The 16,467-nt window shown below is 36.3% G+C and overlaps 2 protein-coding genes across 2 annotated transcripts; both read left to right on the top strand.

Annotated features, from left to right (window-relative positions):
• Positions 1-676: 676 nt before the first annotated feature.
• On the top strand, positions 677-5,643 carry LOC110855642 (baeyer-Villiger monooxygenase). Its single transcript, XM_022104053.2, has 9 exons — positions 677-997; positions 1,077-1,193; positions 1,804-1,859; positions 1,929-2,127; positions 2,554-2,757; positions 2,885-3,051; positions 4,358-4,581; positions 4,651-4,824; positions 5,213-5,643. Exons 1-9 carry the CDS (start codon positions 966-968, stop codon positions 5,504-5,506), a joined length of 1,467 nt encoding a protein of 488 aa, XP_021959745.1. The 5' UTR covers positions 677-965; the 3' UTR covers positions 5,507-5,643.
• A 147-nt stretch (positions 5,644-5,790) lies between these two features.
• LOC118437347 lies at positions 5,791-8,613 on the top strand. Its single transcript, XM_035856297.1, has 3 exons — positions 5,791-6,500; positions 6,751-6,870; positions 8,363-8,613. The coding sequence occupies exons 1-3, from the start codon at positions 6,407-6,409 to the stop codon at positions 8,458-8,460; spliced, it is 312 nt and encodes a 103-aa protein (XP_035712190.1). The 5' UTR covers positions 5,791-6,406; the 3' UTR covers positions 8,461-8,613.
• Positions 8,614-16,467: the final 7,854 nt, after the last annotated feature.

Below are 16,467 nucleotides of genomic sequence, written 5' to 3' on the forward strand. Positions count from 1 at the left end.
AATTTACATAATTGCTAAATTCGTCACTCTAAATTCCCCTTTACATAATATACAGTCAATTGGTTTTCGAGATTAAAATTAGCTCCATACATACATACATTGGGTAGAGTCAAGATGACACTCTTATTTAGCTATTTATGTTATCTATTAGATACACACCTATGTGAAAGGGTACGTATGTACATATTTATGTACATACCTACATGTCTAAGTATGCTGTACATAACGAATTTCATCAGTTTTCCTGACATGAAAGTCACTAAGGCATCCTCTCCAGTCACTAAGGCATCCTCTCCAGTCAAAGGTCACTCAATGGGGGCTAATGGCAAAATACGTGTATCTATCAAATCCTCTTTGCACGCCCCTTCTACATACGTAGGTAACTACATACAATTAAAATGCGTTGTCATCCTCTCTGCAAACCAAGGACGAACAAGTCCGTATCGCGACGTGTCATTTTCATTTACATGATGCAATCTATTAATACCGTATGGGGTCGAGGATAAAGTATGTATGTCATGAATTTTTGCCTCAGAGTATTATCTGACCCGAGTGTCACATTAACTCGCGAACGATACAAATCCTTGTGTAAAAATAATTGGACGACACCCTTATCGCACAGCCCCCACGAATCTCTTGCTTTGCGTTGCCTAAAGCACATTGTTCGGTTCTGTGGGTGCCTTGCAAGCATCTTAAGGAGCAAGAATCACCCAGTAAATTAGTTCCTAAATTATTATGTCGTCATCACCACCAAGATATTTGTAATGCCACCGATTGCTGCACAAAATGCGTGAATCGCACTCATATTAATTTGTGCAAGTCAGTTGTTCAATTATTTCTTATCGATGTGCCAATACAATTTGGGAATAAAACACTTGGGAAATGGTTTGATTGAGGTGAATCTGGACTTTTGATCTCATTTGTCATCTGGCAAGCAGGCTCCATTTCGTTATCACCTGGAGAAAATGACACTGAAAATTTGCATAATTGGGGCTGGGTAAGTTTGACAGAAACATATTATATTTTACCAATGTGTATCGTTGTTAATGTGAGACTGATAATTTATTTATTTCCAGTTTCTCCGGTATTGCGGCCGGGATTCAGTTGAAGAAACAGCTTAATATTGAGGATTATGTCATCTTTGATGAAAACGAGGATGTCGGTGGGACCTGGCTGGTCAATAAGTATCCCGGGTAAGAACTATAGAGGGTACATAGTCGGGTGGGGTATGATTCGGAGGAAAAACGAGTAAAATTTTTCAAAATTTTGCCCATTTTTAACATTTACCGTAAATACGGGGTGCCACACCCTCTTCGTTGTTTCGTTACATTATTAACTTTATCGAACTGCCTAGGCTTATCAAAAAATTTGTACGCAAATTTCCAAATTACATAGTTCAAAATTTGGAAAAATGGGATCTTCTTTGTACTAATTCTTGCAAAGCTATCATACATATGTATGTGAATATGTGGAAACTATTACGATGTAATGCCAATTAAGGAATATATGTAATACACATTTATTCTTAATTGGTGAAAAGCAGATTCTTGCTTAGTTCTTATTCTTATACAGTTTTTGGAAAGTTTTCATGCATCACAATAACAACTGTCACATTCTTACGGTTTTAAAAATAATACGTGGAAAGGAATATAAAGAAAGACAACATTAATACAAATTTGTGTAACCTTTGTGAAACAGAGAACCTTATTTCTGTATTTCAAAATCTTTGCGCAGTTTTCATATAAAAAAACTCATGCATATTTTTGTAATTTTATACAAATTAAAAAATGTAAATTTTGATAGGTGTGCCTGCGACGTGGGGTCACATTTGTACAGCTACAGCTTCGAACCAAATCCAGGTAAAAATACAGCCAAAAAATCATTAATTTTAGTAAATTGATTTTCTATTAATTTAAAATAATATGTAGATTGGTCATGGGCGTACTCTCCACAAGCCGAAATTTGGCGATATATTCAAAGCGTGGCGAAAAAGCATGACCTTTACAAAAATATAAAATTTGGACATAAAGTAAACAAAGCCTCATGGGACGAAACGATCAACAAGTGGAGGGTCGTGGTCACAAATTCCGCCACAAATGATGAGGCCGAGCTTATCTTCGACGTAGTGTGAGTTTAAATTTTGGAACAGTTTATGTATACATACGAGTTATGATGATTTTGATACCGATAGTTATAAGGTTATGACCCGACGGAAAAATTTCATTACCACTCAGAATCACAATTGTAAACAAGTCATATATTGATACCGGTGGTGTTGATTTGACAAATTTTTGTTTTGAGTGTACATAACTCTTAGACATCTGGATAGGTGCACAAGTATTTCTTCATAATAAAGCTTGCTACTGCTTAATACTAAAATTATACCGGTAGGTCCATTAAAATACGCTGCCAGTATTCTTAAACTTTAATTCCGAACTATTGCTACACGGTATTACTTACCATTACCAATACCACGTGGTATTATTTATATACCGAATTTCTGAGAGTGTAGCTTAGGTTTCACAAGCGACGGATAAATTTTGAATTTTATAGAATAACTGGAATCGGCGGGTTTCGGGTGCCCCACACACCGGAAGAATTTAAGGCCTTTACAGGACCCCGCATTCACTCGGCGAGGTGGGACACCAGCGTAAAATTGGAGGATAAGACGGTCGCCGTGATCGGCAGTGGGGCCAGCGCGGTCCAAATCATTCCGAATATTGTGAAGAAAGTTAAGAAACTTATCGTCTACCAAAGGTAACAAGGGAGGTGTCTCGGCGTATGCTCTCCCATTTTGACAAAATTCTAACGATAAAGGTTATGCTACAATGGGAGATGGGATGGTGATTTAAAGCGATAATGAATAATTTTTCCACCTATTTAGACATCCCGCTTGGGTCCTGCCGCGGATGCAGTTCCAAATGCCGGACTGGCTCAAGTGGGCGTTCGCCTCGGTCCCGGGCTTGCGCGAGATGTACCGCTCATTCATCTTTTGGTCGAACGAACTCATCCACCCAACATTCATTCAAGGAAGCCTGATGCAAAAGCTGGGTATGAACGAGGCAGCGATGGGCAATTCCCAGATTACTCTTGTCGGATTAAGTATCCTGATTAAATTACAGGGGTGGGACAGAAGAAGAAGCCACTTTGCCTAAATTTATTACGGCCTTATTATTCGTTTGTGAAGTTTGGTAATTGGTTCAGTGTGAAGCCCTTTAGTTTATCTAACGAGCCTCAGTCGCTTTTTCCAACCAGTCATGACCTTTGACACCATTTTCAGAGTGATTCTGCACCACTCGTCCTGAACACTTTTCCAAAGTCCATCAAAACGCACGCGTTTTCCTTTCAAGAAGGCTCCGTTTTAAGTACCCGAATCCAAAAAAAAACATCGGATTGATATCAGAGGAACTAACGAGAGTTTCTATAGTAGGAATAATTGTTATACCCAAACTTTTTTAAAAATCGTTCGCGTAGGCTGCTATTTTGTGAGAAATAAGTTGGGTTGAGAGCATGATCTCGGGATTTTCTACGAGTCACTTGCTGTAGGTCATTGTGAATTACTCTAGAAATGTTCTCCTACTAACGTTTAACATTTTCGCCATGCAACTTTTAGTTGGTGGATTTAGCGTTTTGGCGAAAAATTGATTTTCCGAAGAACTTTTTGGTTCAAGCGGATCTTGGGTATCCTTTCCGTGGGGGTGGAGCTCTAACCGCTTTTTCCGTCCGCTTGATTCCAACGTTTTTAAGTACATTAGAAACGTACTTTCGATCGACGATAAATCCATTTGCAGCAAATTTTCTAACAATCGCTCTCTGGCTCAATATGTCTTTGGAAAACACTTTTATGCGTGCCTCGCACTCTGGGGGGTGCTGTAGGGGCATTTTTAACCGTAGGGAAAATCTGAATAGTGCTAAATTTTCGTTAACTATCTGGGTATGACATATGCAAATTTTGAAAATGCCGCGACTGTGCATCACACGCCACCCCTAAAATTCAAGTGGCTCCTTCTTCTGTCCCAACCCTCTGTAGGCGTAACCCATAATTTAGGATGTAATCCAATAAGAAATAGTACACTCTAAAATATCTGGACACCTACTTTCAGGTGAATATGTCGCCATGGTAGTAAATTTATTACCTACCGGGAGTAAATTTAATACCAGTCTGGTAATACTTTTTACTCCATGGTTTTCCTTAATCATCAATGCGAATGCGGTAAAAACTGTGCTGTCTTCTGTAACAAATTACTTGTAATCTGTAAATAATCCAACCAAATTTTTGAAACTCCCGATCTCTGGAAATGATATTTTGAAACATGATAAGAAAAAGAGGATCAAATTTAATTAAAAACATTAACAGGCGCCAAACTTGGTGATCATTACTTAAACCGGAAATTTGCCGATAATCCAGCCCTGTTGGAAAAAGTGAGGCCAAATTACGAGCTCGGGTGCAAAAGGATCACACCCTCGAACGAGTATTATCCAGCCCTTGCTCATCCAAATGTTGAAGTTGTGCGGGATAAAATCACAAAAGTCGGGACGAATTCAATCACCACGGAAAACGGGGATGAGAAAAAGATTGATGTAAAATTTCGAAATTTTAATGTTAAAGTAGGAATAAAGAATTAATTTTGATTTAATTATTTCCGCCAGGTTTTGATTTTGGCGACAGGATTCAAAGTCCAGGAGTTCTTTTCCCCGTTGGAAATTCGTGTTAAGGGTGGCATGGATTTGATGGAGCTTTGGAGGGAGAAAGGACCCACGGCTTACATGGGAATCTGCACTTCCGTCGCGCCCAACTGGTTCATGCTTTTGGGCCCAAACACTGTAAAAACCTAGTCAAATTTTGACTTATACTTTGTGATTTATCACCAGAAATGTTTGTGTGGGGACTTATGAATGGACTATGTACAGGGTGGTTTAAATGTCACGCTACAATGGAAAATTTTTCAATGGGAAAAACCCCTAAATCTTCATTAGTTACAGATTTGGGATTGACATTTTTATTAACTTTCATCAAAACTTATGGAACACTGATGACAAAATTCTTGAAATGTTGAATTTCAGAGATAAAATTTCGGTAACTAATGGAAATTTACTAATTCTTCCCATCTAAAAATTTTCCATTGTAGCGTGACATTTTAACCACCCTGTATACGCTACTTCAAGCTACAAAAAAAAATTTGGACCCCACTAAAATATCTAACATTTTCAGGGCATTGATCACAGCTCGGGAATTTTTACGATCGAGTGCCAACTAAACTACATCCTTCAAGTGATCAGAGAAATGATTGAACGTGACTCGAAGGTCGTCTGCGTCAAGGAGTTCATCGAGCAGGGCTACATGGCCGACATGATGGCGGATATGAAGCCCATGGTTTGGGGGACGGGGTGTGCTTCGTATTACGTCAATTACCGCGGGGTCGTCACAGCCCTCAGCCCATACTCCCTTATCAGTTGCTGGAGACATACGCGCACATTGAATGAAAACGATTTCAATTTCAATTGATTTTGAGAAATTTTTATTTTTTGGAGAGAATTATTGGAAATTAAGAAACATTGATAGGTATCGGATATTTACACATGTTTACGAAATATGTTCTAGCGAGTTACACAGAAAGGAATAAAATGTTCATGCAAATAACACTCTTGCAAATGTGTTTTTAGCGAAAATGAAAATCAGAAGCAGTACTTATTCATACTTATTTTAAATAATTGTTTATTGACTTTATCGAATACTCTGTCCGTCTATCTGTCTGTCAAGAAAACGAACCTTACACTTGCGGATTTTACACTTCCTACATAAATTTAATAAGTGTTTTTTTCCTCTTCGGATGCAAATTTGTGTTTTGGTCAAACCTAGGCATTCACATACATACGTATGTACATTTCGCAACTTTGACAAATTTCAACTTAATTAAAGTTGTGATCGATGCACAATAAATATATTTAGACATAATTTAGTCAAAGTCTGTGGGCATACGCTGGGAAACCTCGATTGTGTGATTTGCATGGAAAAACCTGCATTGTAAGCGCGTATATGAAATATTAATTTACGAACAATAAACTTTGTTCTGATGCAATTTACAACCTATTGATAAAAACTTGGACGTACTTAACGTCTCCATTGACGCAAACCTATCTAATTGCTGAATTCGTGACCGTGAATTTTTTATTAACACTCCGTCAACTTGTTTTTCTGTCACGTTTTGAGTTCCTGTATTTTGAAGGGTTTGTGACATTTAAGCAAAAGGTACATGCATACATATGTAGGTCTCAATATTAAATGTATACGTGCAAACTTTAAACCATCATTGAAAGTAATTATGCCTTGCATAAATATTTTTAGAAACGTATTAATTTTTAATGATCTTTTTTCAACAGTAAACTGAACGAACTTGGCCCGAAGATGAAGATTATTCTCGTTATGATCCTTCTCGGGATGTGCATGAATACCCAGGGTAAAAATGAGACGATATCAAAAACTGGGAAGGTGGTTCATGGTAACGATTATTAACGAGTGGAACAAAGTTAATTGTTAAGAAAGGAGGAATTGTCGAGTATGTAATGTATGTAGTATGGGGAAGGGGACAGAGTTAAGTTGTTACATGTATATGCAATGCAAAGTCTCACATAGCCCCACCAATGGGGTATTGTTAGAAATGTCTCGGCAAGTAGATTCAGAATATATTACTTTCTGTGGTCTGCAACCACCCCTTGGATTTTGAGTGACCAAATTAAATTTTTACATAGGTTTGGTGGATAAACTGGAGGACATTTTAGGCCCTGATAGTAGCACGAGCACAAATACTTCTCCCGAAGTGCCACCTGGTCACAGCAATAACGGAAACTCTTCCGAGGAAGAGGATTATGGTAAGGAAACCAATATGAATTTCCCGAACTCGTTTTAAAATTTGAGTTCAAAATCACTTAAAAATACATAGTTTTCAAGTTAAATCTGCATAGAAAAAGTTTGATATCCCATCATTCCTTGGATATGCATAAAGTTAAAAAAATTCTACCAAATTAAATACCAAAGGGTGATTTTTCTGCTGGTGACGAATTTGTCGTTGAATAACCCGGGAACGGTTTGTCGTAGCGGGTCAAAATTTTGAACAGAGGAGCATGTTATCCTCAAATAGTTGTGTGCAAAAAAACAAATCTCTACTTTCAAAAATGCCTCCCCCACAGCCCCCAGAAGGTCAAACACTCATTTTTACTGTTTCCAAACTTAAATGCTCATACAACCGAATTACTAAGCATTTTAAAAGTGAATAGAAAACAGTTTCGAAATCTACAATCAATAAGGTATTGAAAAATATAGGTGAAAAGCGATAAATTTTGAGTAAAGGGCAACCACCACCCTCTGAAAGAAGGCAAAAAACGTGTTAATTCCGACCGTGCATAGCAAAATTGACCTATTGACCTCCAGAGACAATCGACCAACCCAAAAGGAAATTACCCGTAAGGTTGGGATATCTAAGCGTTCAGTGAAAAGAGAGATTAACATTTTTAAGAAACGACTTGGTCGGTAAAGTCGTGTGCATCAGCTGACCGAAAAACAGGAAAAAAATCGCGCCCGTGTTTACAAAAAAAATTATTAGAATTTTCTGTGAAGGAATAGGAGTGAGTTATTGGTGACATTTGACGAAGCACTAATTTCTCTACAAGTTACTATTTAGGTTCGAAGAGCTTAATACACGATAAATGCCTAAAACAATTCAAGCAAGTTGGTGCTTCCGTGTAAGGAGAACTTTTTTAAACAGTTGATGGTTGTGGGTGCAATGTCGGGTCGTGGTGTCCTCCCACTTATCAAAGTCCCCCAAAAAGTGAAGGAATCTGTAAAGTATTATGTGGACCGTGTACTGAAACCACTTTTAGAATAACATTTACCTAAATTGCACGGTAAAAAAATAATTAAGGTGATTTTTCATCATGACGGAGCGTCTTCCCAGACGGCAAAGTTGACCCACCATAATGCAAAGGACCTTGAAGCTGGATTCGGGATAACAATCATTTCGAATAGTGAAATACCTGTACAATCCCCCGATATAAGTCAAATGAACTTATTTGGGGTCGGATACTTGAAAACAAAAATTTTTCTGCGGAGACCGAATTTTTTAGACGGAGTTTGGAATAAGTAAAAATGAGTGTTTCACCTTCTGGGGGCTGTGGGAGAGGCATTTTTGAAAGTAGAGAGTTGGTTTTTTGCACACAACTATTTGAGGATAACATGCTCCTCTGTTCAAAATTTTGACCCGCTACGACAAACCGTTCCCGGGTTATTCAACGATAAATTCGTCACCACGTACGAAATCACCCTTTGGTACTAATGAGTGACTAAATTATGCATATTCCGATACAGATCATGTGAAGGATTATGTGGCCGATGGTAATCAAGTTGGAGTAGTAAATGTTAATGTCGAAGACTCTGGCAATGCCCCGACGGACAAGGACCCTTAATATCCGTGAAGGACCTTCATACAAAGATGTACTCCGGCCAGTAATGATTTAATCCCAGTTTTTCAACAATGTACATATGTAATTTAGCAAAATAATGAATTAATCAATTATTAATCAATTATTATTGTGTCGGGCATCAAATAAGAACTGTGTTTTAGTGATACTTTTCTGCCTTTTGTAAAATTTGTATTTTACTTTTTTACATCATAAATAAATACGTAAATATATACGAATTTCTTTTGAATATATACATAAAACTAATTAATACAGGTTTATGTAAGTCCTGACCAAGGGAAATACAGAAAATGGTTTAAAATTCGCGCATCTCGGTCAAATTAGTGCATTAAAAAAATGAAAAAATACGGATATGCATACTTTTTGCGGTGAACAAAATAAAATTGGTCCAAATATGTAAGATGTGAGTTTTACACGTAAAAGATTTGTAAGTGCCATACATACATATTAAGTAAACTATTCTGAATCCAGCTTAAACTTTACTCTTCAATAAATTAATGTTAATTTGGATTTAGTATACTCAAAATAAGGTAGTAATGAATCATTACCATGCGGAATGGCTATGTGTCTCTATCACGTCGGTTACAATTTGTCGTAGAAATGGTAATAATAATTTCAGGGAAATTCAAATTCATTACGAAGTATTAAGTATTTAAGTGAGTACCAGTATGTATTAAATTTGAATTTCCCTGAACTTATTATTACCATTTCTGCTACAAATCGTAACCGACGTGGTAGAGACACATAGCCATTCCGCATGGTAATGATTCATTACTACCTTATTTTGAGTGTATAGTTTGTTTAATACAGAATTCAGAGCGCATTTACTTTTTAAAAAGGAAGCATCATAGATATTTAACAGTGTACATATAAATACCTATACATACAGACTTTGTCCATCTGTCCGTCCGTTAAGAAAGCGCCTCCCAAAGTTTACAAATTTTACATACACTTTCTGCACAAATTTACTTCGCGCTTTCTACTCTTTGGTGATTTGCAAACATTTCGGCCGAACTTGCGCATTGACAGATCGTCCCTTTAAAATTTCACATTAATTGAATTTGTAATTGATTTGAATATGTGTCTTTTTTCAAAATGTGGGAGCATAATCGTTGAGAGTTTTACATATTAAAGACCTGCATTGTAAATAATACGAAATATTTATTTAGGAAGAATAACCTTTATTCTATTAACATAATGCAGTTTACAACCCATTGTTATATAAAAACTTGAACGTGACGTATGTATTTAAATGCCCGGTGACGCAAGTCTACCTGCTTAATTAATGACCGTGAATTTCTGATTGACATTCAAGTTAACATTCAGTCAATTACTTTTACTTTCAAATTTTGAAGTTCTGCATCTTAAAGGGTTTGTAACATTTAAGGAAAAAGGTAGGTCTCACTATTAAATGTGTATTTGAAAAATTGAACTAATCATCGCTTGCATAAATATTTTTATTTTATTTTAGCAATCTTTTTGCAACAATAAAGCGACCTTGGTCCGAATATGAAGGTTATTCTCATTCTGGTCCTTCTCGGGATGTGCATGAATATCCAGGGTGAAGATGAGACGATATCTAAAGCTGGGAAGGTGGTTCATGGTAACGATTATTAACAAGAATTAAAGAAAGTTAATTGTTAATTTAAATAGTTTTTGTTGAGTTTGTATGTAGTTTTGGGGAAGGCGACAGAGTTAAGTCGGAACAACGTTTTTAGAAACCCGGTCCGATTTCATTTCAAAAATATAAAATATAATCCGATCCGTTCTGTTGATTTCCAAAAATATCCGATCCATTTTATTGATTCCAAAAATATCCATTCCAGTCAGATCTGTCTTTTTATTTTCCAAAAATATCCAATCCAGTCCAATCTTGAACTAAGAAATATCCAATCCTATCCGTTTTTTGGGTTTAAAGATACCCAACCCAATCAGATCAGATCAGGCCTCGGATCATCCAAGAAAAGTTAACCCCCGACTAAACTCTGCACCGAATACAAATTGACAGTCTACAAGTTATAAAAAATGCAGATTTTACAAAATCAGTATGCAGAACTATGTCATTATTTCCAGAGCCCGCGCCTGCAAAAGGGTTGCTCCCTTGCGATGTTCTGACAGTTCAGGGGAAAGATATCCATGAAGGCTATTGCAGCTCAGTGAAGGACTGTCCTGCTACAAGAATTCCGGTTATGCATACAGTTTGTCCTAACGCGAGGCAATATTGCTGCATCCCATTGTAGGATGTTTGTACGCATTCTGGAAATATTACGATAAATTAAATTTTATCAATTTTAAATTTCTGATTATGTATCTACGTAACTTTTTACAAGCCGCGCCGATTTTTGATTTGATTTGATTTTTTCGTATAACGCTTTAGGTTATTCTAGTGTAGCTTTTAGTATTTGGCTAAATTTTGCAAAAAATGATGAGTGAAACACTGAAATACATTGTAAATATAAGTTTGTTTGTTCGTATGTGTGTATAAAATAATGCAATAAGTAATATATAAAATCCTTTGAAAAATAAGCCGTATTTTTGTAACAAATGTATAGAAATTGGGATAATAAAAGAAAATCAAAAGGTTCTGTATACGTACTTATTCATCGTTAAAATTCGTGGGTATATATTTACATTTTACTGTTCGCTTATTTAATAATTGGCATAATATTGATAAGTAATATTACATAATAGCTTAATGGTTGCCATAATAGTGCAATAGCCACGTATCATATCCCCGATTAGATTGACATGATGAGGCCGGTGATGGGCCCCAGCACATCAATCTTACGGGGAAATAAACAGAAACCAGGTAATACACGTTAAAAACTTATTACAAGAGACCAGGGAAGTTTGTTTGCCGGACGGGAATACATGCGTTACCTGACTACCGAACCACTTATTGCGTTGTCTTATAAATTTATTGTCTTGTCCCGTATTTTGCGTACCAGAAGTTAGGCTATTCACTTTCCGGAACCATTGTAATAAGTAAAGTAATCAGTTCCTCTTTATATAAATACATACATGTACTATTTGTTAAGTGAGGAATGCCGACAATTACAATTACTAAAGATGTATGCACATTACATAGTTTGGTACTTCAATCTCTTGACATTTTGTTTGACATTCTTCACATGCAGAAAAAATAAGGTGTGCCCAAATAGGTAAATAAATCATGCTCATGTTATCATGTGTACACCAATTATTTATTACTCCTTACTACTAACGAAGATCGGCGACAAACATGTCGGATATGTGCATTGTAAGTATTTATTTAATCGACTTTACACTCTACACGGGTATGGAACTTGGTGGTGCACGCATACCGGGTCTTGGTCAATTATATGGATGGAATTGTCATTACAGGTATGCACGTATAATGCAGATACCTAGATGATAACAGCAAGTGTTGTATCACAGACGAGGTTGTGTAGCTGCATACTTTCTGTGCTGAAATTGTAAAAATTCGGTATTCAATTCGAGCATTATATTCTGAAGAGAGATTTCCCCAGTTTTCGGGGATTATTACACTCTTAGAAATGGGGTTACGATTATAACCAAAAAGTAAAAGTATGTGACTTTGCCGCAGTGGTAATAAATTTGTCATCAAGTGGTTACAATTGTCACCGACTAATTATAAAGTTTCACTGACTTGGTATTAAATTGTCACCAGAAATAATAAATTTATAAACAGTTGGCGACAAATTCATAACCACGGCGGTAGAGTCATATACGTTTACTTTTTGGTTACAACCCCCTTCTAAGAGGGTACTTGATTTTTCTCAGCAAAATTGCTAAATTGTTGTTAGTAAGCCATTTATTCCTTGAAACTGCCGTGTGGTGTACCCATGCAATGTACTACTTTTCCCATCTCACGCCAATACACCTCATCATGCTTACCAGTTATTACTCGTCAGTAATATGCACAAAAATTAGTAGTAACCACATACTGAATTTGCGGCAGGAATCTTCCATCTTACAATTTGTCGCTAAATTTCCTCACTGTGGGGAAGGAGTAAATCTGGTCGCTCCTCGTGATGGTAAGGGTTTGATTTAATAGATAAATTTTTGGTATTCATCCATTGCAAAAAAGTTTGCAAGTTTGTAAAAAATTGTGCATACAATTATTTTGCTAAACCCGCCAAGAAAATTTCGTTTAGGCCCGAATTTTTCCTCTAAGATTGTGCTGTCATGTGAATATGCTAACTCGTAATGGATACCCTAATTGGAATTAAAAACACTTAATTACTAATGACTTTATTTTCTAAGGTGTGCATTTTAATTGGGAAATCGTGCAAACCCTAGAAATAGTTTCGATAACAAGCAACCACAAATTTCTTGGTCACAACTTAACCCAAGCCTCGCAAAACTCAGGTCAAGTCGTCTGTTTCCTAATTCTTCCTGTTTGGAGTGAGTCTGAAGAAAAATTCGTAATTGATAAGGAAATCGTTGATAAGGTAAAATCAGAAAATATGAGTATTGCTAAGCACTGATAAGTATACAATACATGTTCACATGCTGTTAGGAATTTGGTGTGGTTAGGCAGATATTTATTTCTCGGTGTTAAAGTTGCTATTGTTTGGTATTAAAACTATATAGGTCCGAACAAATTTTCTACCGATATGTTAGAATTTTAATACCGAACAATTACGGCATACATTATATTACTTATCTATCAAAACCACTTTGGTAAAGTCGCGAATGAATACCATTTGATACTATTTTGCTACTGGATTTCTAAGAATGTGTCCATCCGCATATATTTAAATACGTACATATATGTACAGCTATGTCTTACCTTCCACAGATAAGCACGGAATTTGAGAAATATAAAATACTATGGAAAATTCGAAAACCCATCATTTTTTTCGTCTTACTCGGAATTAGACAACATCTACCCAACGTATCGTTCCAGCATTCCATTCTTCGCCGCTTATTTCCTAACACGACAAATTTTAAACTAAATTCGGACATTTACGCAATATTTGCCCCTTCCGTGCTTTCCTCTTTAAGAAAAATTTCAATCTGGGAAATTTATTCGGTTAAAAGCAACAAGTTCTATAGTAGAATACGAATTTCACATCAATTATATCCTGAAGGACTTATCTGGATGGATGGAAGGGTTGATAGACGGACAAACTTTGGTGGACTTGGACTCACCATTTCTGCTCGAGTAAGACTAACAATTTATAGCTTACACCCTTAAAAATTATGTTATGTACTTTTTGAAAAGTAACTTCACTCTGAATTAAATATTATGTAAAATACACTTGAGTCAAAGTAACATTGACCTGAGAAATGGTCGAGTTTGGTCTGGATTTTGTATGCTTAATTTACTTAATATAGAATTCAGGGTGTTTACATTTACTCTTCAAAGAGCTATTTTTAAGAGTGCATAAATAATCGTCCTGGTTACACTATTTATTTATTCATACAGATGGAACTGGACCCTGCCTGGTCTATAGTTGCCCCTGTAAATGGTAAATTAACCCTTCTTGGTGGAACGGCAGCTTATTTTTATTGGGATTTAGAAAAATCGCTAAATTGCACGTACGTACTAGTTCATAATCCAATACTTCTATTTCCCAACCAATTATTCACTTAAGGTATAACCTGATCCTTAAACACAGATTGGACATAATTTGGGGTCAGAATCTTCTCCTATTAAAAAATAATACGTTAGGCGGGAAGACTCTGGTCCAGCTTAATTCAGGAATTGCCGATGTTCCATTGAGTATGGCATTAGTTGATGAATTTCGTGCCAGAGGGGTTACATTCTTACAGCCGACATCGGTTACATTGTACGCACATATTTCTTTGCAAACATGCATTCATTACGTTTTTGGAAAGATCTCTTTAACTTTTTAGTGTGTACCTCTTCTTCCAACAACCGTCACAGAATTCTATGCGAAACATTATAATTGTCCCGTTAAAAGGGGAAGTTTGGGTGTGCCTCGTTTCTGTCTGGGTACTCATCCTTATCGCGATCAAGATTGGGATATACTTACAGAAGTGGACAACTAGCCAAAAAGTACTCTTCAATCCTGCGGGAAACCATGGCAACGCGGAGAGCCCAAAGTTTAGCCAAACTTCCATCGGATTATGGACAATTGCGGCCAGTTGTCAAAAATGTATGTTGAGTAGCTAGTGCATTGTTAGAAATGTGGTATAGGCACCCAGTATTGATTTCGTGGTATTAAAGTGGCTACCGCTTGGTATTAAAATTATTCCGATCCATAAAAATTTACTACTGATAAGGTAAAACTTTAATACCGAGCTATCACTATACTCAATTATCTATCAGTACTACTTTAATTGAGTCATTCATTAATACCGCGTGGTATTATTTTATTATCGGATTTCTAACAGTGTATATTAAAATCTCGAATAACTTTAATTTCACTAATGCTCTTTTTAGCATGGAATTACTCTCCAGAAAGTATTCCTCTCCAAATAATCTTTCTGTCGGGGTTATTCTGCAGTTTTGTGGTGCACGTGGCTTACACGGGTGCCATTTTATCAACCTTATCCGTTTCTTATCCTCCCGTTCAGGACTTTATGGATTTGGTCAATCAAAAATTTACCTTTACTGTGTACATCAAGAGCGACCCATTTCAGCAGATACTTAAAGTTTGTGGATCATTTTATTCAACTTTTAAACATTTATTGGGCTTACTCACGGCAATCTGCGAAAATCTCTCAAATTAATCATGGCCACATCATAACTTGCGAAGTGTTAGGTGATTTCCTGAAATATTTTCCGGAAAGCTTTTGCTTTTCTCTCAATTTACTCAAGAGATGGGAACGTTTTAATTTTGAAAACTCATTCCCTTTATTACATAAGTATTTCAGAGGACGTAAATAATCCATCCAAATAAACCAAATTAAAATGAGATAACAGTTTAGGATAACTTTTTACAGATTTTCCAAATATATGTATGAAGCCATATTTCGTGAATACGCTCATGGCACCAATTTTGTTTAGCTTCGCAAGTTTGTTACATGAGGAATTTGTCGTGAGTAGGTCCTATTAATTTAGTAAGGTAACTTTGTATGTAGCTTTACATAAATATGGATATAATTTATTAATCATTTTTTAGCACCTGATTTCCGTGCATAACCTTCCCCAAGAAATTATAAAGGTTGACCTACCCTCCGAGATCAGTCACCTGTTGGAGGGTGACCCACCCAAAGCTTTTCTCAGTTATGAAGACGTCTTTTACAGAACGGCGTTATACCTCAATTATACGAAAGCATTTGTCTGCCAGTCCTTAGCAAAGGTCGAGCTGAGTCGAGTTCCTTACAAAAGTGCGATATTTTTAAGGAAAGGATCCCCACTAACGGAAACACTAAATTATAAGTAAGTATTACACTCTTCGCAGCAATGTTAATCTTGTGAACAGTAAATGCATTCTGAAATTCATATTCTGAACTCGAAGTAAAATTGACAAACACCGGAATAAACTTTACTCTGGATTAAGTTAGCGTCGCTTTTGATCTATGTAATATAGTTTACTTACTATATGTAGAACTAAGAGTACATTTACATACTTTTTAAAAGGGTACCATTGCTTCTACGAGTGTACATAGTCCATAGAGTTAAGGATTAATTATGGGTTAATTTCAATTGTTTTAAATATCACAGAATAGTTCAGAGGAAAGAAAGAGGAATCAATTCACGACACGTTCGTCGCTACGAGAAAGAACATTTAATCCAGTGTAAGGACCCCTTTAAGAGGAGAAAGTCTCAAAGGGAGCCTGTCGCCCTGCGTCATCTTGTGTCCGCCTTCATGATCATAATTACTGGTTACCCTGTCACATTGTTGCTACTACTCGTTGAAGTGATTGGGTTCAAAGTGGATTAATTGGAATAAATAAATTCTATGTTTTTTTTTTCAAAACTAAGAATTACATATAACCGTAATATTTCCAAATCTTTGTCTGAATTTTCTCGTCTCACATTCACCAATTGAAATGCAGGCAAAATTGTATAAG

The sequence above is a fragment of the Folsomia candida genome, unplaced genomic scaffold (genome assembly GCF_002217175.1).
Source record: "Folsomia candida strain VU population unplaced genomic scaffold, ASM221717v1 Fcan01_Sc013, whole genome shotgun sequence".
In the NCBI taxonomy this organism is placed as follows: Eukaryota; Metazoa; Arthropoda; class Collembola; order Entomobryomorpha; family Isotomidae; genus Folsomia; species Folsomia candida.